Raw genomic sequence first — 26712 nt, forward strand, 5'->3', positions numbered from 1 at the left:
GACACAGTGAAAGACAAAGCATTTCCCTCTCAGGAGAGGCAGAGAAAAATTCAACAGCTAGCTCAAAAAGTGTTGACAGAAAAGTCAGTTTCTGTTCAGACCTACAAATCTTTCATGGGAATGATTTTTTCTGCATCCCTCTGGTTCCAAATTGCAGACTACAGATGCGTCCACTGCAAGAAGAACTGGACAAACAATGGCTTCAGGCACATGAATCCTTCAAGCACCTCATTCAAATAACTCAGACAATGAAGGTAGCCATGCCTTAGTGGACTCATGTTTCAAATCTGTCCAGAGGGCTCTCAAATCTGCGACAAGTTCCCAACTATGTTATTACAACAGATGCCTCCCTAGAAGGTTGGGGCGCCCACTTACAGGACTTATATATAAGTGGCAGATGGAGTCCAGAAGAAACAAAACTTCATATCAACAAACTAGAACTCTAAGCTATTGACTTATCAGTAAAGTCATTTCTCTCCAGGATAGCACAGTCATTGGTACTCGTATGCACTGACAACACCACTATGTTTTATCTCAACAAACGGGCGGGAATCTTGTTAAGCGCAAGAAATTTTGAACTGGGCTCTTCAACATCAGATTTCGCTCACAGCAGAACATGTTCCAGGGTGTCCAACCTCCTCGCAGACTCACTAATCTGGCCCAGCCTTTTTTACCACGAGTTGGAACTAAACCAACAAGTTCTAGACAGACTCTTCCACAGGTGGGACAGGCCCAACCTGGACCTATCCGCTACGAGGGAGAACTAGAAATGCCGATTTTTTGCAAGTTGGTATCACCAGAAAGGTTCATGGGGGAATGCATTTTCGATGAGATAGTTAGGAATCTATGCTTATGCTTTTCCCCTGATTCCAATGATCCCAAACATCCTTAAAGTTAAGTTTTACTTTCACAGGACCCATCAGCTCCGTAAAGCAGACCCATTCAGGGGTGTGGAATTTATTAAAATATCTACTTGTCCACGGGACAGGTTGCTTCTCAAATCTACTTGTCCTGTAAAAAGATCTACTTGTCCCTTTGGTGCCATGTAGTGTGGCGCCAAATTATAGCAGCAATCTCATTATGTAAGAGCTCTGATAATAGCCTCTCTGATTATGCCAGGGCTACTACCATAGTAGGGCTTGAATACTAGCAGTTTCAATCCCTACTGTAGCAATTTCCTTATTTTTCCACCTTTCTGCAGATCTGCATACTGGGGCTGGAGGAAGCAGTAAGCAATAGTTCCAGGGCTGGAATGCCTTTGAGTCTGCAAACCTACTAACCTGCATGTTTTAAAGATTTTCACCAGCTTCTCTCTAATATTTTCCCATAATAAGAAAGGTTGGACATTTACACCTGACAATGGCAGAATTAGAACTTCTTCCATGGTTGGGAAGAAAGTGGCTGGAGGGAAAATGAACTTGCAAATGCTCAATAGATTTTCACATGAGCAAATCTACACATGCGTATTTACCCATGCTAAAATACAGTTCACAAATATTTTATAGGGGTACGACATATACCATGGGTGCACTTTTGTGACTTTCTTTAAGAATTTGGGGCCACATGTAGGTAGGTTCAGATTTGTGACCCGCAAATTGCGAGTCGCAAATCCGAATGTAGGATGGTGTCCCTGACACCATCTGTGATTCGCAAGGGCTTCGCAAATGCTCACCTCATGAATAATCATGAGGTGGGTCGCAATTTGCGACCCCCTTGCGAATGGCGGCCTCACAGGGATGGTGGCCTGCTGGAGACAGCAGACCACCATGTCTGTGACTGCTTTTCAATAAAGCAGTTTTTTTTTGTAATGCAGCCCGTTTTCCTTAAAGGAAAACGAGATGCATTACAAAAACGAAAAATGAAACGTTTTCGTTTCATTTTTTCAGAGCAGGCAGTGGTCCGCAGGACCACTGCCTGCTCTGTAAAAATGTTTACAGTGACATTCACAATGGGGAAGGGGTCCCTCTGCCTTTTGTGAAAGTGTTAGCACCCATTTGAAATGGGTGCAAACTGAGATTGGTTTGCGCCCGCATTCGCAAAACAATCCTACATTGCACTGCGAGTCGCAATTAGGAAGGGAACACCCCTTCCTAATTGCGAGTCACAAACCCGTTTTGCGATTCGGTAACCAGGTTACCGAATCGCAAAACTGGGTTTGTGCATCGCAATGTGCTTTTTGCACGTTGCAAACAGCGAAAGTCGCTGTTTGCGACATGCAAAAAGCTACCTACATGTGGGTCTTGGTCCCTAATTAGGTCTGGTGTTAACAAAGACATTTTGTTTTTATTAAACTTCTATTTCTCTCTCTTTCAGCTGGCTTTACTGTGAGTGATCGCATTCTTCTCTTCCACAAGGAGCATATTGGCACACAAAGTAGTTTTGTTCAGTGTCAGGAACTACAGTGGCAATCAGTGACGTAATGAAACTGGAGGGTGCCCCTTTGCAAAGAACATGGAGGAGCCCCCTCTCCAGACTCACTCAGGGCAGGTGCTGTGCTGAAGGGGCCCCCTGGAGGGCGGCTGCGGGGCCTTTGTTATGCCACTGGTGGCAACATGTGCTTTTAGAGTTCAAAAACGTTTTGGGTTTTTTTTGCCAGTGTTTGTTACAATGTTGAGGACCTGGTAGCTCCCACAACAATAAAGTGTTACAAAAGCCATGTCAAAACAAGACACGCATTGATGAAACTAAAAGACTTATAAAAATATGTCAGATCAGTTGGCTTTGTCAGTGTTTGTTTATTTTCATGCTTCCCATAATCGTGTTGAAAATGGTTACACTGATTTTCCATTAGAAATATTTTTGGGAAATACTAGCATGCATCAAAACATTTTACTAAATGACACTTCATTTGCATATAATCAGAGAGCATTCTGGGAGCATTATACTTAGCCTCATAGCCTAAACTTTTCAAACATGTGTATACACGTTTTTTTTTTTTGTACTTGAACCAACGTCAGTAGTGAAGTGTGACATTAAAACATTTATTTACAGCACTCACCCTAATAATGAAGGTTTTCAAATAATGAACCATAAATACAAGTTTGAACAGCATTATCTTTTGGAAACACATTATCTCAACTGCAGAGAGTTCCACTCTCTGTAAACAGGCAGCCAAAGGGTTTGTGCTGCAGAGGGTTGGGTCTACTTGTCCCAAGGACAAAGTAAACATAAAATCTTGTTGCCCTTGACCCCAAACAAGATGTCCCGGGCGGTAGGAATTCCACATCCCTGCCATTGTTTCTGGCATATGGGGATATCAGAAAAGGTCTTCCCGTAACTTTACAGTTCTGTCATACACCAGCAGGAAAGCCAGTGCAAGACAAAGTCAAGGACCATTCAACCAGAGCCTTGTCTACACCTGCAGATCTTTTTGCTGGTGTACCTCTCCAGCATATCTGCCAAGCAGCAATGTGGTCCAGCAGGCACTCCTTTACAGAGCATTATTGCCTGGATGAGACTAATAAAATGGATGCGGCTGTGGGACAGGCAGTGTTAAGACATCTTTTTCAGTAAGGTGAGTCTCTTTCCTTTTTAATGTATGTTCATATGGTATAATTATTATTACTGTAAATATTCTCTTCTTTTATTGCTTGTTATTTTGATTCAAGCATGTGAATCTATGAAAGAAACATTACTGGAGAAGAAAATTAGTTGCTGACCTGTAACTAGTTCTCCAGTATTGGTATCTTGTATAGATTCACATGCGACCCACCCTCCTCCCCTAAGAGGCTCCCCTCAGGCATACGATTTATTAAATTCACACTTGTGCTTGAAAATCTGAGGGAATCAGCCTCTGGTCGGAGTGTTCTTAGATGGTACTATTTCCCGATTGTCTACGGATGGTCATTTTTTAAAAAAGGACATAGTTAGGCCACAAAACCAATGGTTCAAAACTGGTCTATCCATTATAATAATGCATATTGCTTTATTATAGTACTGTGGGACTCCCACTTCAACGGCGAGGAAGGAGTCAAGCATGTGAATCTATGAAAGATACCAATACTGGGGAACTACAGCTACAGGTAAGTAACTAATTTTCATTAGGGGCGAAACTCTCGTTTGCGGGATCAACTGGGGAGAGCCCTGGGAGGAGTGCGGATGATATTCTGCTATATGTCACAGATCTGACTTTCACTATCCCACACCTAATGCAGATCCTCTACATCTTTGGATCCTTCTTGGGATATATCATTAACTTGGAAAAGTCCCGTATATACCTTGTGACGGGCCCCCCACCAACACCACTTAGAGCAGACTCACTGTTGCCTTTAATGACTTGAGGGGTTCAAATACTTAAGTGTTTATATTATCAATAGCCCATTAGTGTTTTACCATCGAAACTTGATGCCGATTTTAAAACGATTCGAAGCTGATGTACGGCATTGAAACACACTGCCGTTCTCTCTTTCGGGATGAGCAGCAATGTTCATTATGATGACGCTGCCTCGGGTGATTTACGCTTTACATAATATCCCATACCCAGTTCCCAAAGAATTTTTCCGCAAAGCAGAGGTCGCATTGCGACTGTTACTGTGGGGAACCAATGCTTCTCGAATAGCACTTCAGAAACTGACCAGGGGAGTCTATGATGGTGACATAGGACTTCGGGACATACAAAAGTACTATTGGGCTTCACAAATGACAGTGATCAACGACTGGGTATTCTCCCTCAGAGACAAACCAGCTTTGAGGATCAGTAAACTCACTTGGGGCAGAGAGGGCTACAAAGGAGCACTCTATGAGACCAAGCTAGCTCGGACACTTCCCACACACACCAAAATGGTAGTATCTATATGGAGGGAGGAAGCTGCCTTCCTCGGTTGGAAACACCGTATGTCCAAAATGACTCCACTCTGATCCAGCTATTTGTTATCAGAGGTGGGCAGCCTGCAAGGCTTTGAAAAATGGAAGCTGATAGATATCACTGAACTAGGAGATGTATGGCAGGGAGATGCTCCCAAAACCATGACTGACCACTTCCTATTAGCGCACATGCAAAGCCATGAATGTCTTCAACTCAAACACGCCCTAGGAGCTCAAATGCCAAAAGGCACTATTTTGGAGGAATCTTCCCCATTGGAAGATCGTATCCTCTCCGAAAGACTCTGCACCAAAGCTATATAACTCATCCATAAAACATTGGTCAGCAATGCACCTGACACTTTGCGATAGCTCAGGGCAAAATGGGAGGCAGATGTTGGAGAAATTGAAGAGGGGGAATGGGAAGAGGCACTGGGAGCTCCCCAAGAAATCGCCATCAAATCCGGTTTCCAACTGGTCCAATTGCACATGCAACATTACTCCTATTACTGCCACACAGTGGTACATGCCATGGGAGGATGCACTGACACGGACTGCTGGAGGGGATTTGGGGAGGAAGGGATGTTCCTTCACATGGTCTGGGGTTGTTCCCACATACAATACTACTGGACAACCATTTTGAACACCATGCAAGAAGTAACAGGGCACGTCATCCCAGTCACAGCCAAATGTTGTGTGTTATGCATATGGGGTGACAAATGGCCAACACAATAGTGTAAACTATGGTTAACCCCGGGCCTGGCAGTGGCAAACAGAAATGTGGCCCGTGGCTTGGGGGGCGTCCAGTCGACCATGCTTGAGGGAATAGCAACAAGATATGGACTGGTGCATGGCGGCCGAACAAACAATATACCAAAGTTGGGGTGCCCCAGTAAATGGGGAAAAATCTGGTCCACATGGAGAACCTACAGCGGTTATGGGGTCGATTAAGATGTATTGGAGGTTCCAAATATGTCTGAAGAATTAACATGCATAGAATTAGCTAAATACAGTGCATTGTCAGAGTATAACATTGGACCTTCGTAACAATTGAACTGCTCCACTAAATATACCTGTCCTAATCCTTGGTACATGCCAGTTTACTTTGCACTTATGCAAAACTAATAAAAATAATTTTAAAAAAAGGTAATCTTTTAGTCTTGTTAAAATAATGTAACAGTGCTTCATTACATGTTCGTATTTCAAGTGTCTTAAGAGTTTCAATTATTTCGGCTCCCCGTTCCCTAGCAATTTTTGGGCAGTAGCATACTAAAGGAGCAATACATTGCTTATGGTTATCTGCAAAATCTTCATGAAGGATGTGGTCTTGGATATTTCCATATTTGTTGGATTTCCCTTGCATCAAAATGCCAAAAGTATAAGCGCAGAAATGTTATTCCCATAGCCCAAGGAATTGAAGCTGCATGGTAATACATAAAGTGGTTGTTGGCATAACAACCTTTGTAGGAAGCTGGCTCTGTATATGCAATATCAAAATGAGATATAGTGTGCACAGAGTCCAGGGGTTTCCCAGAGGCTAAAGTAGGCAATACTAATTCTCTCCTTAGTGGTAGTGTGGTCAAGCAGTTAGGCTTATCAGAGGGTAGTGCAAAGCATTTGCTGTACACACCCAGCCAATAGATGAAGCACACACTCAATGACTAACTACAGGCCAATTGTTTTTATATAGAAAAAAATATATTTTGTAACTTTATTTCTAGAACCACAAGATTAAGTTTCCAGGTAAGTAGCAGGCATATGTATAAACACCACTTTGTTTCATTTTGGCAAGTTAAACGGTTTACAATAAAATAGCAAATATCTATTTTAAAAGTTGAAAGTACAATTTTCAGAGATAGTTCCCGGGGGTTGGGGTGGTGTGGTTGGGGAGAAAGTTAGTATGGTTCTTAGGTAAGTTCAAGGCTTACAGTTACAGTCTCTGGGGGTTAGGATGTCCACAGTTTGGGATTCAAGTTAACCCCAAACACCCACCACCAGCAACACGGGGCCGGCCGGGTGCAGAGGTCAAAGATGATGCAAGAATTAAAATGGGCTGCTATGGAGACTGGGGGCACTCAGAATCAGGCCTTAGTCTTCGGAGGGCAGACCTTGGGAGGGGCCAACGGGGGAGCCACAGGTCAGCATCAAACACAAACCCTCAGCGGCACAGGGGTGGCAGGGTAGAAACTTAGCGTTTGGGTTCCCAATGCTTCTCAATAGGGGGATACCGGGGGTCACAAAGATGCTGCAGGCTAGGTCCAGGGGGTTGGTTCTGGAAAACCACAGGCTGGACAAAGCTTCCCTGGTCACAGGGCCCTAGGTACCATGGGTACCTTTTACAAGGGACATAACTGTGTGCCGATTGTGGAAACAATGGTACAGTTTTGGGAAAGAACACTGGTGCTGGGGCCTGGTTAGCAAGATCCCAGCACACTCACAGTCAAGTCAGCATCAAAATCAGGCAAAAAGTGGGGGGCAACCAGGCCAATAGTGGCACTTTCCTACACAACCCCCTCCCAAATGAAAGAGGATGAGACTAACCTTTCCCAAGAGTCTTCATTGTGTAAGTGGAAGAATCTGGAAAGGCCATCTGCATTGGCATGGGCAGTCCCAGGTCTGTGTTCCATTGAAAAGTCCGTTCCTTGTAGGGAGACGGACCATCTCAAAAGTTTGGGGTTTTCACCCTTCATTTGCATCAGTCATCTGAGAGGTCTGTGGTCAGTATGAACAAGAAAGTGAGTACCAAACATGTATGGGCTCAGTTTTTTCAGTTACCAAACCACAGCAAAGGCCTCCCTCTCAATGGCACTCCAGCTGTGCTCCCTGGGGAGGAACCTCCTGCTAATAAAAGCAACAGGCTGGTCATGGCCATCATCATTGGTTTGGGACAGGACTGCTCCAATCCTATGTTCAGAGGCATCTGTCTGCACAACAAACTGCTTAGAATAATCTGGAGCTTTGAGAACTGGTGCTGAGCACATTGCCTCCTTCACAGTGTCAAAGGCCTCTTGACAGTCAAGAGTCCAGTTTACTTTTCTGGGCATTTTCTTTGAGGTAATTTCTGTGAGGGGGTCACAATGGACCCATACCCCTTCACAAACCTCCTATAGTAACCAGTCAAGCCAGGGCATGCCCTGAATTGAGTCTGGGTTGTTGGAGCTTCCCAGTCCAGAATTGTCTGGATCTTGGGCTATAATGGTTGCACTTGGCCTCCACCTGCAAGATTACCCAAGTATACAACAGTGCCCTGTCCTGTCTGGCACTTTGATGCCTTAATAGTGAGGCCTGCTGATTGCAGAGCCTGCAAAACTTTCGCCAGGTGGACCAGGTGATCGTGCCAGGAGGAGCTAAAGACAGCAATATCATCTAGATATGCTGCACTAAAGGACATGAACGTCAACTCACCAAAATGCCAGGGGTAGCGAAAGTGATGCCACACACCCATTTTGACCTTCAATTCCACTCACACTTGCATGTTACACATACACACATTCACACTTACACACACATTCGCTCATCTAAACAAACACCCTCAAGCATGCACACAACAAATGTAAAAGTTTTTTTTGGTTTACCTCATCTGTGATGGGGTCTAATCCAACTTGTGCTACATTTTTTTAATTAAATTAATAGTGAATAATTAAACATTTTTCACTGTTAGTGTAATAAAAGAAATGAGAGAAAGTAATGAGATTGGAGCCCCAACAAACCTCCATAACGCAAAGCTGCCACTGTGTTTCTAGCACTGCTTTTGCCACCTCTGAAACTAGGGGTCGCAAAGGCAGTGCCAGGGGTCACAACTGCGACCCCTGGCAACCCCCAAATAATATCCATGCTAAATGACTCCAAACCAGCAAGGACTTGATTCACCAACATTTGGAAGGTGGCAGGGGCATTCTTTATGCCAAAGGACTTGACAGTAAACTGATAATGTCCATCAGGTGTAGAGAATGCTGTCTTTTTTTTTGCTCCAGGTGCCATTCTGATTTGCCAGTACCCTGCAGTTAAGTCAAAGGTACTGAGGGATTTAGCGGCCACCAATTTGTCTATGTGTTAATCTGCTCTTGGTATAGGGTGAGCATCTGTCTTGGCGATGTTTGAAACCTCTGTAGGCCACGAAAAACCTCATCTCTCTCGCCCATCCTTGAAATGAGGTTTGGGGACCAAGACCACTGGGCTAGCCCAGGAACTGTCAGAGGGTTCATTAACCCATAAAACCAGCATCTTGTGGACTTCTACTTTGATGCTCTCTATGACTTGCTCAGACTGTCTATAGATTTTGGTTTTGACAGGTAAACTGCTTCCTGTGTCCACATCATGGGTTCACAGGTGGGTCTGTCCAGGGGTCAAAGGGTCAAAGAGAAGAGCCCAGCAAACTGCTGTTGGGTAGTGAGGGTGTCTGAGTAGACAACTCCACAACTGACCCATCTTTAGGGTCATGAGAGAGGAGTCCAGGAAGAGGTTGACTCGTTGCTTCCTGCTCCTCATCAGTTACCATCTGCATGTTGTGATCTGCCCTGTCACAAAAGAGTTTTAGGTGGTTTCAGTGGATCACCTTTTTGGTGTCCTGCTAGTGGCCAGGTCTACCAAGTAGGTGACCTCACTCTTCTTTTCCAGGTTAGGGTAACGGCCAATCCAATTGTTCTGGAGTGCCCTGGAGCCACAGGATCCAGAACCCATACCTTCTGCCTTGGTTTAAATTCTACCAGTGCATCCTTTTGGTCATCCCACAACCTATGGAGCTGTTGGCTGGCCTCAAGGTTTTTGGATACCTTTTCCATGTATTGAGCTGTCCTTGTGCGGAGGCCAGGCACATAGTCCACCACATCTTGTTTAGGCTTATGGAGCGTTCTCTCCCAGCCTTCTTTTACAAGTGCAAGTGGTCCCCTTACAGGGTGGCCAAACAGAAGTTCGAAGGGGGAACCCTGCTCCCTTCAGAGGCACCTCTCTGTAGGCGAACAGCAAGCATGGCAGGAGGACATCCCATCTCCTTTTGAGTTTTTCAGGGAGCCCCATGATCATGCCCTTCAATGTCTTGTTGAGTCTCTCAACAAGTCCATTGGTTTGTGGATGGTATGGTATGGTGTGGTGAACTTATAAGTCACCCCACACTCATTGCTCATGTGTTTTAGGTAAGTTGACATGAAGTTTGTACCTCTGTCAGTACCCACCTCCTTAGGAAACCCTACCCTGGTAAAAATACCAATCAGGGCCTTGGCTACTGCCGGAGCTGTAGTAGACCTAAGGGGAATTGCTTCAGGATATCTGCTAGCATGATCCACTACTACCAGTATGTATTGATTTCCTGAGGGTGTGAGTGATTCAAGTGGACCCACAATGTCCACACCAACCCTTTCAAAGCAAACCCTCGCCACAGAAAGGCCACCTGCCTTACCATTGGCTTAGCAGGTGACACAGGATTTACAAAACTCTTGACCACCTGGGACATATTGGGCCAGTAGAAATGGCTGACAAGCCTATTCCAAGCTTTTGTCTGTCCCAGATGCCCAGCTAGGGTGATGTCTTGGGCCTAAGTTAGGATAAACTCGCTGAGGCACTATCAGTCCTGGTTGCACCAGGTTTGGGGGTCTCTGGCCTCAGTGTTTAGGAGCCCATATTTCCAGTAAACCATGTGGGAGCCACTGACATCTCTCTTTTTCTGTGCAGCTGCTTGCTGCCTCAGGCCTTTAAGAGTGGGACAGGCCTTCTGTCCCTGGCACAGCTGTTACCTTGAGGGTTCCCCTGGGCCCACAAGCTTTACCTGATATGGATCCAGCTCCATAGACTACATTCCCTGAGGGGAGAGGTCTTGTTTATTTTGCTGCTCAGAAACTGGTGCCTTGGTCTTCTTGCCCTCTCTCTTGACAGGCTGGGCCATTATTCCAGGCCTCAATACTTCTTTTTGACCCTGTGCTCGGCTTTGTGCTCTTGTTTTTACACACACCATCTCAGGAATTCTCGGCATGGCTGCATGGGTTTTGAGTTGTACCTCACCCCCAAGCTGATGACTCCAGATCATTCCCTAGCAAGCATTCCACCACTGGGATTGCAGAAGAGACCACTATCTGTTTCAGGTCAGTAACCCCTCCCCATTCTAAGGTCACCATAGCCATGGGATGGACTTTAGTTACATTGTCAGCATTGGTAACTGGATAAGTTTGTCCAGTCAAATACTGTCCTGGGAAACAAGTTTTACTGTCACCATGGTAAAACTGGCACCTTTGTCCTTCAGGGCTTCTACCTTTGTCCAGTTAATCAAGAGGTGCTGTGTGTATTTTTGCATGCTAGGGGGCAGACAACAAGTGTGGAAACATCTACCCCACCCTCACAGACTAATGTAGGTTCATTGTGACCCCTGATTTGCTCTGGGCACACTGTTATCCCACCTGGAGATTGACTATACCAGTACTAACTGGGGCATTACTAGGGGGATTCATTTTGGGACAGGCCATGTCTCCATGTTAGTACCCGTTCTGTTTACAGTTGTGACACCAGGCCTTTTTGGGATCAAAGTTTTTACTCTTGTACTCATGTGAGGAGGCTCGGGCCCACCCTCCTTTGCAGGCTTTCGGGGCCCTTAAGAAGACTCTTTACTTTTATCCTTAAGTGTCTCACCACCCTTACCCTGGGGAGACTTTGTAACCCCTTTCTTTTGATCACCCACAGTGGACGTTTTAGTCACCCTTGTTTTGACCCAGTGGTCTGCCTTCTTTCCCAATTCTTAGGGAGAAATTGGATCTAGGTCTACCAGATATTGATGCAACTTGTCATTGAAGCAGTTACTTGAAAGATGTTCTTTCATAAACAAATTATAAATCCCATCATAGTCATGCACTCTACTGCCAGTTATCCAGCCATCTAGTGTTTTCACTGAGTAGTCTAGAAAATCAACCCAGGACTGGCTTAAGGTTTTGTGACCCCCTCCGCCCCCTCGAGTCCCCCCTCCCCCCACCACAGACCTAATTCTATACTCCACAGTGGTGAATCCAAAACCCTCATTCAGAGTAGCCTTCATGTGGTGATAGAATTCAGCATCTGCACCAGAGAGTATGAGGCGCCTATTCCTACACTTACCAGTAACAGTTCCCAAAGGAGGGCTCCCCAATAAGATTTGTTTAGTTTTCTGGTTGCACAAGCCCTCTCAAAAGCTGTGAACCGTTTGGTGATGTCACCACCTTGTTCATACTTCGAGACAATCCCTTTGGGAATTTTTAGGACATCAGAATGTTTTCTGACCCTGTTCAAATTGCTGCCACCATTAGTGGGTCCTACAACCATTTCTGCTCTCTCCCTCTGTATAGCTAGGAGCTGTTGCTCCAAAGCTAATCTTGTGGCCATCCTTGCTAAAAGGAGGTCCTCTTCACTGAGTCTACTCTAAATGTTCCCAGAGGAACTGGACTCCCCTTTGAAATCCAGGGCCTGTGAGCACTGTCCTTGGAGATAGGTCCCTTTGGGCCCTGTTCTTCCTAGTTAGATGAGGGAGGGGGGAGGTCACCATATCTGAGGGGACATCTTCCTCCTCAGCAGAGTGGTCCCTTGTATACTGTGCCAAGAGCTCCTGGAACTTAACCTTGGTAGGGGTGGAACTTGTTTTAATGTTTTTCAGTCTGCAGGGGTACCTTAACTCTCCCATCCCTAGGTGGATGTAAGGGGTGAGGTGGAGCTCCACATCCATATCCTCTGAGCTGCTCATTATGTTACTAAAGTTGAGGATTACTTTTAGAAACTAAACTTACTTCTAACTACTTACCCCTAACTAGAGTAATTTTGAAATCTGAAAAATAAATACTAAAAGGGACTTAACCAAGGTCCTAACAGGACTTTTAGAAATATTTGCCAGATTCAAAAAGCAGTTACTAAAGGTCAATTTGGAATTTAGTCAGGTGATCAGGTATTGGCTGAGTAGTCCAGGAAATGCAAAGTCATAAACCCCACCGCTGATCCACCAATGTAGGAAGCTGGCTCTGTATATACTATATCAAAAGGAAAGGTAGTGTGCACAGAGTCCAGGGGTTCCCCAGAGGCTTAACAGAGGCTAAGGTGGATAATACTAATGCTCTCTTTTGTTTAGCCAGTTTTATATGTCAGTGTGTTTACTTGTAGTCTTGGGCTACCAAAGTCCTGCAATAGGATGTCTCTGAGGGTGTTGGTCTCTGCCATCTTCATTTTGAACCAATTTCTAGTTAGGTCCCCTCTTGCTCCTAGCTCTCGGACATGAAGTCTGAACTGCAATCGGGTTTCCTGTAGGCTTGAGAATTGTAGAAGGTTTAAGATTGCCCTAAAAAATTTGTTGTTAGGTCATGAGAAATATGCTTGCTATGGCGAGTCAGATTTTATCAAGGCAAGCTATTTTTAGGGCCTTCTGGCATGGTTTGGAGAGGGAGTTTCAGCTGACAAAAACAGGTATTCTTTATTTAAACGATGCCTTTAAATCTTGTTTTTATCTTGTCTCATTTGCTGTGGGTTCAAAGGCAGAGGTCAAATGTCAGTTTATGTCTTCTTACAAATTGCTGCTTATTTTATCCTGGAGATTGGTGTCTACAAAATCCTACACAAAACCCTGCAACTTCACAGTCAGAGACAGAAAGGTAAAGTTAACTGCCTGACAATCTTGCTGGAGTTTGGGCCATATAAAAGACTGTATGATGTCTGTTTTTTAATAACACATACCATTTAAATAGCTTATAAATGAACTGTACAAATATTTCACAATATATTTTACTTGTTAGGAAAGCACGTTTTTGTAATTCTGAAGTGTGATTGGAACAGATATTTTAATAGGATAAAAACACATCAGAACAGTTTGCTTGGTGGTGTTCAAATGATAATATTTGCTGAAACCTGATTTCCACACATTATATTTTGTACATTGTGATGTTTTATCGGTAGAACTGTATTTGCTGTCTGTAAATGACAGTGCATCCCCATATGTGCCCCCCAAGAAAACTGCATAATGAAAATCAAACATATAGAGTCCGGGAATTGAAAAAAAAACCTAAGTGAGTGATGCCCTCTTAGCTCTTTTGAGCCTTCTCTGGTAAAAAGACTTCTAAGCCTCATATTATCATAAACATTCAATGCAGCATCATTAATGGCCATTCACTCGTCGATTTCTCGGTTGACCTGGGTGCCTTCTTTGAACACCCCTCCTTGAAAATTACCATTCCGTCATGGGGGAAATAAGTAATTAATCTTTCTATCCAAACAGGAGTGCTCCTAATAGTCTACAGTTCTTGCCACTGAACCTGCACTCACCAATGACAAGTGATAATGATAAGATTGAGGTGCAAGTTCTTCTCCATTAACATACAATCAAATTAAGGTTTTTCAAATTAAATGAGCAAATCAACCTTCCACCCCTATCATTGGTAGACAGCCAGAGACTATGGTCCCTTTAAATATTTCCCAAAGTAAGCTCCTCTGTCCTAATAGATATTCTAAATCCTGATATCATCAACAAATCCAATTATTAATATCCATCTCCAGTTCCACTGTTAACCCATTTCAGATGCTTCTGTTACAATAACTAGGTAGCAATTACATTTTGCTTTGTGCTTTTTCTACAAGGACAGGAACGGTAGGGAAATCGTTTTCTCCCAGCCCATGTTGTTGACTCAGTGAGACTGGCAAAGTTTTAGTTATCTTTTACCGTGATCCAAAAAAAAAAAGCAGAGCCCATATCATCCTAATTTTGGACTGGTTCCTCTCCTCTACCATTAATCATCCTGATACCTAATATTTAGAGCTACACATATTGATTGTACATCCATGCATATTCCATAGTGCATTGTTAAGATTATTAGTGGAAGGGAAAATAAGTAATAATTTATGACTGTAAGTCTAGAAATGTATTTTATAGTCACTCAACGTTCAGCAAATACGCATCAATTTACTTGATTGTGCCATATGTGTTTATTAACAGTAAGTTTACCATTCAGTCATACTTTGATTAATTGTAAACAAACAAAGCACAAAATGGCACATAAGCTACACAGTTATTCTTGTACATGATATAATTGACAGGAATTGGCCCACAGCTATATAGAGAGGTCATGTGACCTATCAACCAATTGCATTATTCAATTGTGTGTGATGAGTGATTTGCAAATTTTATAAGCCACTAATTTCCTTCCTTTCCTCCTTAGTTGAAGATACAGAAGCTGATATATGTATTACAATAGCACGTCGCCTGGCTGTGATGGGGGACGAGATAGATAGCAAGATACACCAAGACGTGATAAACAACGTAGTGCAAATTCTTCTGGATGAAGATCTTTCCCCAGAGGTGAGGAACACGAGAAGTAATTTTAAGGTCAAAACTCATTGTGGCAGATTGTATATAAAATGATGGAAATAACGAAATTCTAAGCATTTACACTGAGTGTTACAGACACCATCATTAATGTGCTTTAAGAGCAATGCACCAGTTTTTTGTCGCTAAATAAGACCCTACAGTTATTTATGTATTGTATTGATTGTGTTTATTTGAGGGAGGGAGAGCTAACCAGCATCTCTGAGGGACGGGGTGCTCCCAAGTTACAAATCTTGTTTAGATGCAGTTTACAAAGCAAAAAAATGCTTTTATGCAGAGGTGTTGTTACGCTGTATGTTTTATGTGAAGTGCACACATGTATGCACACATAGACCACCCGTAGATAGTCAGAGGGGGTTTTCAAGGTAGTCCACTGGCTCTGTGGAGGAATGCTATGCAAATATGGCCTCCACCCATTTGTAACTTTGTAATAATTCTCAGTATTTTAATTAATTTTTCTCTCTTAACCATACCACTGAATTTACATAGGAATAATCCAAATATAAGTGGTAGACACAATGTTTAAAAGAGCATCCGTGTTTAAGAGTGGACACATTGGGGGCTATTTCCAAACATAATTTACACTTGCGAGTAGTTTACATGTGTAAGTTTACTCTTACACTTTACTACTTTTGACTGTTCTCTATTTATGAGAGTAAAGTTACTCAGAAGTGTCTCCACCCCCTGAAAGCCACTGGAGCCTAACTTAGTAGTGTACGTTAATACTGCTGAAAAGGAACACTAGTAATTCCAGTACTAGATATGATCAACCAGTGGCGTAGTGTCTTCTGATGTCTGGCAACATACAGCTTTGGTCATGGTTCGACCCCCTGATACTACACGCAAACCTGATTAGGATCTGTCAGACATTTGCTTGCAACACCCTCACATAGAAAATAATGGATGTAGGGATTTTAAATAAAACTCCATAGGAAATAAAAGTTCATTAAATTAAATAGTTTAAGATAGTTACAAGTATTTGAAGTTAAAAAATGTCAAAATAAAACATTTTTCATTTAGCAAATGTAATAATCTTTCTTGATAATAAAAAGTACTCCCAAATACTTTTCATTAAAATATATAAATTTGTTTTAGTTAATTTTATACACCTTATTTGTAATTTTTAATACATAAGTATAAACATTTTTATTAGTTGGGATATTTTGAATACATCTTTAAAAAAATAATGTTAATTTTGAAATAATATTTAAATTTAATAGTTGATTCAAAGTAGCATTTTTATTTTGCTCTACATTAAAAATATATAAAATCAATGTAATTAATATTTAAAATAATATTTTAACAAGTTGTGACTCCGTACTGATGCCATTCTGCTCTTGAAATGATGTGCGGAGACCATATAGAGATCACTCCTGTGCACTGAGGTCAGTTTCTTTCTTTCTGAGCCACCACTATGTAGATCCAGAGCCACCTCTCGTCTCTTTGAGATAGTTTTTAACCAAAAATTTAGCGTGCAAAGGAAATGTCACCTCTGAAGACGACAGGAATAAAACCTATGAGAACTGAGCAAGCAAGTGTCTGTGACAGATCCTAATCAGGTTTGCCTGTACTGTCTGGGGGTCGAACTATGACCAAAGCTGTATGTCGCCAGACATCCAAAGACACCACGTCATGACCAGTCCAAGTCTGAAGGTCAGTCTCAGTCCTGTCACCAGTCAGGGAGCTGTGGAGGTCGATCATCTTTGCCCTCCGAAAGTTTGGGTAAGTTGAAGAAAAATCATAAAAAATCCAAATGGAATTTGGCTCTTCCTGCCACTGTCAAACACCTGAGAGGGTGTGGACTGTCATATGGCTCTTGATCTCACTTCTGAAGGCAGTTGATCTCGGAGCCTATCCCGCAACTTGTTCCAGTACACCCAAGTTTCCGGAGCTGTCTGTGGTGGTTGTATATGATTTCATGGAAAAACAATTTCATGGAATGCCATTGCTGAGAAACCACTTCACCTAAATTGTTTAATGGAAATTTGCAGGGTGAATGGCATTTACCATTTCATATAACCCAACCCATAGAATTCCTGTTTTTTCCCGAAGTTGGCTTTTGCATTCTTATTTTTCAAGGTATAAATGCAGTGGTTGCAGATCTTTCTTTCATAAACATTATCAGAGGTATTTATTTCATTGTTTTACTTCAGAAGACATTATTTTGGATTCATATATTTTACAACGCCAGACAGTTAATTTTGATGTTTTTAACTCGCTGACCACTCAACACCCCTAAGCTCCTCCCTTCCCTGAACTTTAACTCCTCACTCCACATATTCCTGATCCCTAAGAAACCCTTTCTATAACTAAACCCCACCCACCCCTGAACACTTAAACGCCTCACCAGCCATAAACTTCACCCTTCACTGAACTCTAAACAACCTCACCTTTAACCACCACCCATCCCTCAAAAAAACTCTCACTACCCATAAACTCCACCCAAGTTTAAATGTAATGCTTTTTTGGGATTTTTCATTAGAATTATCTTACTGGGGGCGTGGCCAGGAAAGCTCAGTGGTAGCAGCCTAGTAGGTGGAACTCCGGCGTCTGAAACCTCCTGAGTACATTAATCCTGACCGCGCACCCCACCAACATGAACAGTGAGGGGTAGATCGCAGGCGACCATTCGGCAAAATCAGCTCAGTAGAGAAGCTGGAAGAGCCGCGCTTCAGCTCACAAACAGCACAAGAGCGCTGTAATGGTGGCGGTTACCTGCTTGGTCACTCCCCGTGAGGGAAAAATGAAAACCCGAAATGCACCACTGAGATGAACTGAGCGTGGCAGAGTGGCATCTGGACTGACATCCACGTCGCACCAGCAGATGAGATCTCATCAGGTCCTGGCAGCTGGTAGAACCAGAGACTCATTAGACTTGCCTGGTCCTGCAGTGGGGCCTGCAACAAGGAGGGAGATCCCTCTCTGACATGACAGCATCACACCCAGCCACATAGAGAAGACCTGGAGAAGAAACACCTGCAGCCAGCGGTTGTGCACTACTAAGGAAGATGGGGCAAGGAGGGGTGCAATGGGAGAGACCCACCAGCGCAGCAAGCCTTCACAGCACAAAGACGGTTGGCCAATAGAGAGTGGATACTGCCAGGACTACCCCCTCCCATGGCAACCCATGAACTGCGGCGAACATAGGCCAGCAATGGGGGACACTGTAGCTCTTTTTGAGCCACAGTTCACCTGTGGGTGACAGGTGGATTGCCAAGGAGCTTCCATACTGGGGGATCCTCGAGAGATTACGGGTTGGGGTGCAAGGGCCGGGGCAAGGTGGTGAGACAAGTGCTGAAGATGTGTTGGGGTTGATCCCCTTGACCACCTGTCGGGGGCCGGACTTTATAAGAATTGCAAACCTCCCCGCACAGTCACAAAGCACACCAGAGACTGTCCTATAGCATCCCACCAACTTTACAGGAGGAAGTGAATTGTAGAAAAGTCAGTGAGAAGGGAGCTCATTTGGCTCTCAGGTAGCACTAACATGGTCTGAACAAAACTAAGCAGGCCTTACCAACAGGACAGCAGGCCCAACATTTAGGGTGTACAAAAGGTGGCAGCCCAAGACCAAGGACAGATAGACACTTTGGGTAGGTACAAGGTAATGCTGGGAGATTGAGAGAGGGAGACACTGGCATTTATAAGTGTATATGTCCTTCCATGGCTGCAAACAGATACACTACAGTGCCTGGGACACATCCTGACATAAATGCGGCAATCAGCCGCAATACTGGAGAGTAATTTCGACATGATACTACACCCAAACCTGGATAGAACCCCTACTAAGCAGCTACAATATCCGCACACTGGAAAGCTAGAAGCCTTTATCAGTGGAGTGGGAATAGGAGATGTATGGAGGGCAAAACATGGTACGCACAGAGGACACTCCTACTACTAAAGATACATAACACATATACTCATATTGATTACTTCTTCACACCTCAACCACTAATTTATAGGTTCACAGACGCGGAAGACAGGGTGAGGGGAATTTTTGACCACTCCCCAATGAGCATCACACTTCAAGGGCCACAGGGGAGAAGGAATAGTGAATTGAGAAGGCAACATGGCGATTGACAGGAAGTGGCAAAGTTAAGTAAAGCTGCAGAAATATACTTTTCAGAAAACACCGACCCAGTGAGAGATGCAACCACCATCTGGGTGGCCTACAAGTCCACAATATGGGGCGAGATAGTCTTGGCAGAGGTGGTCGATAAAAGGCTGAGAAACTCAGCCTGCTATGTGGCTGAAAGGGAACTCTGGTAGTTAGAGGAAATATACACTCACAACCGCAAAGAAACTCTCATACAACAGATTGTCCCCAACACAGAAAAATACCACTCATTAATCACTAAAGAGGTGCACACCTATCTAGCCAAACAGGAAAGCATATATGAAGCTGGAGACAAGGCTGGTAAGTTCCTTGCCTGGCTCAAGGCTAGGGAATTGCAAAAGGTCACAGGAAGTGAGGTAGTAGTAGAGGTGATGATTAATTACTTGCAGGAGTTCTGCATGGGGGAAACTGCCCACTACGGGGACAGACCTACAGGATATTGTCTGGGACTGCCCATGCAGGAGACTAGAGAGAACACAAAGCACTGGAGCTAAAAGCAGACCTGACCAAGCACAAAATATAGGCCGCGCACTCACAACTACAGTTGGGGAAAGCACCAGGACCGAACTGCCTCCCTATAGACTTTTGAAGGTGTCCTCTATGATTGCTGCACTGCTACACAGGCTCTACCAGGAAGCCCACCAGAAAGTGAACTTCTCAGAGACCTATGCATGATGACAGTGATCCCTATCTCAAACCCAGGGAAACTGGTGGATAAATGGGACTCGTGCTGACTGACCTCTCTGCTAAACACAGACTCCAAATTATTAGCCAAGTCACTGACAGGCTGGGGTAGTGATCCTGGACCTCTTCAACCTGGACCAAAATGGGTTCATGCCGCACAGGTTGACCAGACTTGATCTCCTTAGACTATTTAATAACATAGAGTGCAGTATGCATCAGCACTGTTGGCAGTGGTGTCCCTGAATGCCCACAAAGCTTTTGATTTAGTGGAATGGCTCTACGTATTTGCAATCCTTGAGAGAATGGACTTCAGGCCTAAATATCTAGCATGGGTAAAATGACTATACACTAACCTTAGGGCATGGCTTAAAATCAATGGGATACTCTTGCAAGATACACTGATACGAAGAGGGACAAGGCAGGACTGCCCGCTATTTCCAATACTATTTGCATTGGTGATGAAGGCGCTGGTGATCTGAGTACAAGTAAGCTCCCAAATTGAAGGTTGTAGGTCGAAGCACATGTGAAAAGAGCGAGTAGCACTTAATGTAGACGATATCCTTATTACCTGGAAGAACCTGAACAGTCCCTGGTAAGAGTAGGGGAAATATTTCATATATATTGGAGGTACTAATAACTGGCAGAAGTGATTGATATTTCTCAAGGAACACTGTAATCTCCCCATGCCATTAAGGGTTCAAATATCTGGTGTTATGGTGCTCCAGATATTACATTACAACACTAATCTGACCCCACTACTCCAGAGACTGGAAGAAGATGTTAAACACTGAAAGAAGCTGCCACTTTCATTGATGGGGCACACAATGATCTTCCAAATGATTGCGCTACCCAGATTCACAAATACACTCCAAAATAGGCCACATGTCATACCTAAGTCGTTCTTCCAGGCCATGAATAGACAATTAGGATCCCTGAATAGTCCCGCCCAGGCACAAGTACCCCTGGAGCACTTCTTAAATATTATATGTTAATGTATATATAAATCAACATTGTGTATACTACTAAACATATGCGCGTGTGTGTGTGTGTATATATATATATATATATATATATATATATATATATATGCCTATTGAAAGGGTAAAAAATGAACAGATTACATTTACTTTTTATTTTTTTAAATATATAATTCAAGACAGTTCATATTAAGAATAAGAAAAACGGAATATAGGAAGTCCTCCACATACCTTTATTTAAGAGAAAAAATAAGGGGAAACTGTTAATAAGCTCTATTATCCCATCATGCCCCACAGGTCACAGGTCAGGTCATTTCTCTGGCTCCTGCAGTTAGGATTCTGGAGCACTGAGCTCTCATTTGTTCACATAAAGTGTCCGAAAAATCTTTCTTAATCTTTTCTAAAATATTGTTACTTGGTAGTTGCCAGCATCTATTGTACTGACATCCTTTTTTCTGAAGGAAATTATTTTTCTGACAAATAAGCCTTCACTTTTTGTGAAGTGCCCTTCCTGTGGGAAGAAACAAGCTCAGACTGATAGTATTGTTTGCCTACCAGACTCTCACCATCCTGACACCTGTCCCCCCTGCCAGAAACTGTCCAGGTGTACCGTCATGGACAGGGAGAAGGTCAGACTGCCTTGACGCCAGAAGAGAGGATCATCCACAAGAGGCTTAGGGAAACAACAGTCTGCCTCCAAAGTGTCATTCTCTTGTCCAAAAGAACCCCACAAAGGGAGATATTGTGAAAAACACTCAAAAAGGATGTCCCAGCCAATGTTGAGAGATATGACATTGAGACACATACCAGTGTATTCACCGTCGAAGACACAGTCAGAGGTGGGTTCAGCTTATCGCTCAATGTTGAAATACACCCGATGCTCGACTTCAAGTGCAACATCACCAGCAAGAAGGCACCATCACTCGACATCAAGACAGCCTTCGCTGTCAAGTTGGACAAACAAAAGACATTCATCGACGTCAAAGGACACAACATTGAGGCACGCAATGTCGATGCCTTTGCTGACCGCAAGGTATTCATCAACTCCGAAGCCCCAATCGACATCAAGGCCTATAGACAAAAACCCTGCTCAACATCGAAGAAAAACATGTATTGACGTCAACAGAAAAAAATGTTACAGAGAGGCCTCCATTGATGTCCCCAGACTTTAGAGTCATTTCGGTGGAGTTAGGAAGACCTAGATCACCTTCTAGATCCAGGTCGCAGTCACCTGTTAATATTTCTTCAAGGTTGTTGGAGAGTCTGAGAAAAAGACTAGCACCTGCGACTTCGGACTCTGAGTATTCTCAAACATACTCTCCATTCAAGGCTCATATGCTTTTGCCAAAGAGAACACCTCCTTTAATTTTGGTCTTAGCACGCCACTTGTGCCTCTACGATTCTAAGAACCATATGTGGGAGCCCACAACCATCTCATAGGAGATCAAGAAGTCCTCTTCACCACCGTCTAGATCACACACAACCTGTAGGACAAGGTCATGGTCTAGAAGGGCCAGATCTCGCACTCTCTCATCTGGGCACAGAAGGAGAACATCATCTTGTGTCACCACATCTCGATCCTTGATGAGAGATTATTTGCCTACGCTCTCTGATACACTTCCAGCAAGTGTGTCCCCGGTAGACGACCTCTCAACATTCAATGATGTATTAATCCTGGGTGATCAAAACAAAATATAGACCCACCAATGATGACAGTGTCCTCTTCTGTGATTTTTGAAACACCTCATCACAGAAATGCCTCACGACTACAGCTAATACGTCTAGTACCTGGACTTATAGAGGCTATAATGCAGCTGTTTTTAACACCAGCATCTTTAAGATCCACACCATCTCGGATCCTGAAAAATTACAAAGCTCCTGATCAGCATCCACTATTTCTCAAAGCTGATCCTCCTCCTGCCTTGGTCATAGTAGCAGCTGCACAGAAATCTCATTCTGCAGCTTCTTCCTATTTTTGGTTCCACCAGACAGCAAGAGCAAGCAGATTGATGCCCTAGGGACAAAGATGTGTGAACATCTGCATCATTCATGAAGGTAGCTAGTTCCTCAGCTCTGCTTGGACGTTATAACAGATCCTTCTGGTATTCATTATCTAGGTTTGCTGAAAAGCTGCCTGTAAGGAAATGCCTCCTTGGTATGGTTACCCCCTGACTTTTTGCCTTTGCTGATGCTAAGTTATGATTTGAAAGTGTGCTGGGACCCTGCTAACCAGGCCCCAGCACCAGTGTTCTTTCCCTAAACTGTACCTTTGTCTCCACAATTGACACAACCTTGGCACTCAGGTAAGTCCCTTGTAACTGGTACTCCTGGTACCAAGGGCCCTGATGCCAGGGAAGGTCTCTAAGAGCTGCAGCATGGGTTATGCCACCCTAGGGACCCCTCACTCAGCACATGCACACTGCCTCACAGCTTGTGTGTGCTGTGTGCTGGTGGGGAGGAAATGACTAAGTAGACATGGCACTCCCCTCAGAGTGCCATGCCAACCTCACACTGCCTGTGGCATAGGTAAGTCACCCCTCGAGCAGGCCTTACAGCCCTAAGGCAGGGTGCACTATACCACAGGTGAGGGCATATGTGCATGAGCACTATGCTCCTGCAGTGTCTAAGCAAAACCTTAGACATTGTAAGTGCAGGGTAGCCATAAGAGTATATGGTCTGGGAGTTTGTCAAACATGAACTCCACAGTTCCATAATGGCTACACTGAAAACTGGGAAGTTTGGTATAAAAATTCTCAGCACAATAAATGCACACTGATGCCAGTGTGCAATTTATTGTAAAATACACCCAGAGGGCATCTTAGAGATGCCTCTGAAAACATACCCGACTTCCAGTGTAGGCTGACTAGTTTCTGCCAGCCTGCCACATACCAGACATGTTGCTGGCCACATGGGGAGAGTGCTTTCTCACTCTGTGGCCAGGAACAAAGCCTGTACTGGGTGGGGGTGCTTCTCACCCCCCCTTGCAGGAACTGTAACACCTGGCGGTGAGCCTCAAAGGCTCACCCTTTTGTTACACCACCACAGGGCATCCCAGCTAGTGGAGATGCCTGCCCCTCCGGCCACTGCCCCCACTTTTGGCAGCAAGGCTGGAGGAGATAATCAGAAAAACAAGGCGGAGTCACCCACCAGTCAGGACAGCCCCTAAGGTGTCCTGAGCTGAGGTGACCCTTACTTTCAGAAATCCTCCATCTTGTGGATGGAGGATTCCCCCAGTAGGATTAGGGATGTGCCCCTCTCCCCACAGGGAGGAGGCACAAAGAGGGTGTAGCCACCCTCAAGGACAGTAGCAATTGACTACTGCCCTCCCAGGCCTAAACACACCCCTGAATTTAGTATTTAGGGGCTCCCTAGGACACTAGATTCCTGCAACCTTAACAAGAAGGACTGCTGACCTGAAGCCCTGCAGAGAAGACGACAACTGCTTTGGCCCCAGCCCTACCGGCCTGTCTCCCAACTTCAAAGAAAACTGCAACAGCGACGCATCCCACAGGGACCAGCAACCTCTGAAGCCTCAGAGGACTGCCCTGCACCCAAGGACCAAGAAACTCCTGTGAACAGCGGCTCTGTTCAAAAACCTGCAACTTCTTTGCAACAAAGAAGCAACTTTAAAGACTTCACGTTTCCCGCCGCAAGCGTGAGACTTCCCACTCTGCACCCGACGCCCACGGCTCGACCCGCAGAAAACGAACACCTCAGGGAGGACTCCCTGGCGACTGCGAGCCAAACTGGGTCCAACCCTACCAAAGTAGAGCTCCATGAGCTTTTGGCAGAGTAAAAAAGGGACCACCCCTCCGGGGATAATCCTTCAGATGGAGGAAATTAGTGAACAGGAGGATGACTTCCCCCCTCCTGTCCTAAATAGGGAGAACAGGGTCTCTCAAACCCTGACTACTCAAATCCTAGTCAGAGAGACTAGTTCTTCCATAGGGAAGTCTGGTACCTCTGAAAACATTGAGGGCAGCCTCAATGAAGATGACCTCCTGTTAGTCAGGATGGCCAAAAGATTGGCTTTGGAGAACAGCTCCTATCCATAGAAAGGGAAAGAAAAGAGATGGGTTTAGCTCCCATCAATGGTGGCAGCAACTTAAATAGGGTCAGAGAAAATACTGACATGCTAAAAATCCCCAAAAGGATTGTAACAAAATATGAAGATGGTGATGATATCACCAAATGGTTCACATCTTTTGAGAGGGCTTGTGCAACCAGAAAAGTAAACAAATCTCACTGGGGTGCTCTCCTTTGGGAAATGTTCATTGGAAAGTGTAGGGATAGACTCCTCACACTCTCTGGAAAAGGTGCAGAATCCTATGACCTCATGAAGGCGACCCTGATTGAGGGCTTTGGATTCTCAACTGAGGAGTACAGGATTAGGCTTAGGGGGGCTAAAAAATCCTCGAGCCACACCTGGGTTGATTTTGTTGACTTCTCAGTCAAAACACTGGATGGTTGGATTAATGGCAGTGGTGTAAATGATTATGAAGGGCTGTATTATTTGTTTATGAAGGAACACCTTTTAAGTAATTGTTTCAATGATAAACTGCATCAGCATCTGGTAGACCTAGGTCCAATCTCTCCCCAAGAATTGGGAAAGAAGGCAGACCATTGGGCCAAGACTAGGGTGACCAAGACTTCCACAGGGGGTGACCAAAAGAAAGGGTCACAAAGCCTCCCCAGGGGAAGAGTGTTGCACATCCAAGGGAAAAAGTAAAGAGTCTTCTACAGGGCCCCAAAAACCTGCACAGGAGGGTGGGTCCAAAGCCTCTTCACAATCCTCATTTGGGTACAAGGGTAAAAACTTTGATCCCAAAAAGGCCTGGTGTTGTAGCTGTAATCAGCAGGGACACCAAACTGGAGACAAGGCCTGTCCCAAGAAATGTTACTACTACTCGAGCTAGCACTGGAATAGCCAGTCTCCAGGTGGGATCAACAGTGTGCCCAGAGCACATTAAGGTCCACACTGAAGCTACATTAGTCTCTGTGGGTGGGATGGGCCTAGCCACACTAGCTGCCTGGCCCCCTAACATGCAAAAATACAGGCAGCAGCTCTTTATTAATGGGACTAGAGTAGAAGCCCTGAGGGATACAGGTGCCAGTGTCACAATGGTGACAGACAAACTGGTTTCCCCAGGACAGTACCTGACTGGACAAACTTATCCAGTCATCAACGCTGACAATCAGACTAAAGTACATCCCATGTCTATGGTAACTTTAGAATGGGGAGGGGTCAATGGCTTGAAACAGGTGGTAGTCTCCTCTGCTATACCAGTTTACTGTCTGCTTGGAAATGATCTGGAGTCCTCAGCATGGGCTGAGGTAGAACTCAAAACCCATGCAGCCATGCTGGGTATACCTGAACTGGTGTGTGTCAAGACAAGGGCACAGTGCAAGGCTCAGGGTGAAATAGAGTTGTTGGAATCTGGAATAATGGCCCAACCCTCCAAGGGAAAAGGAAAGAAGACTGGGGAACCAGCTTCAGCACAGAAAAAGAACCTCTCTTCTCAGGAAGAAGTTCTATCCCCTGAGGGAACTGAGCCTATGGAGTTGGAACCTTATCAGGTTGAGCTCTTAGGCCCAGGGGTCACAAGGGAGCAACTGTGCAAGGGGCAAGAAACATGTCCTCTCTTGAAGGCCGTAGGCAGCAAGCTGCTGAGGAAGCAAAAGGAAATGTCAGTGGAACCCACAGGGTCTATTGGGAAGATGGACTCCTTTACACTGAGGCAAGAGATCCAAAACCTGGTGCCACTAGGAGAGTGGTAGTGCCTCAGGAGTTTAGGGAGTTCATTCTGACCTTAGCCGATGAT

The 26712-nt window shown here is 44.4% G+C and overlaps 1 protein-coding gene across 1 annotated transcript in view; it reads left to right on the forward strand.

Moving 5' to 3' along the window:
* Nucleotides 1–26712, forward strand: part of BID (BH3 interacting domain death agonist) — a 224321-nt gene that overhangs the window by 137666 nt on the left and 59943 nt on the right. The window contains exon 3 of the mRNA XM_069228056.1: nucleotides 14946–15085. Within this exon, the coding sequence (XP_069084157.1) occupies nucleotides 14946–15085 (140 nt within the window). The remainder of the gene's footprint in view (nucleotides 1–14945; nucleotides 15086–26712) is intronic.

The sequence above is a fragment of the Pleurodeles waltl genome, chromosome 4_1 (genome assembly GCF_031143425.1).
Source record: "Pleurodeles waltl isolate 20211129_DDA chromosome 4_1, aPleWal1.hap1.20221129, whole genome shotgun sequence".
Classification (NCBI taxonomy): Eukaryota; Metazoa; Chordata; class Amphibia; order Caudata; family Salamandridae; genus Pleurodeles; species Pleurodeles waltl.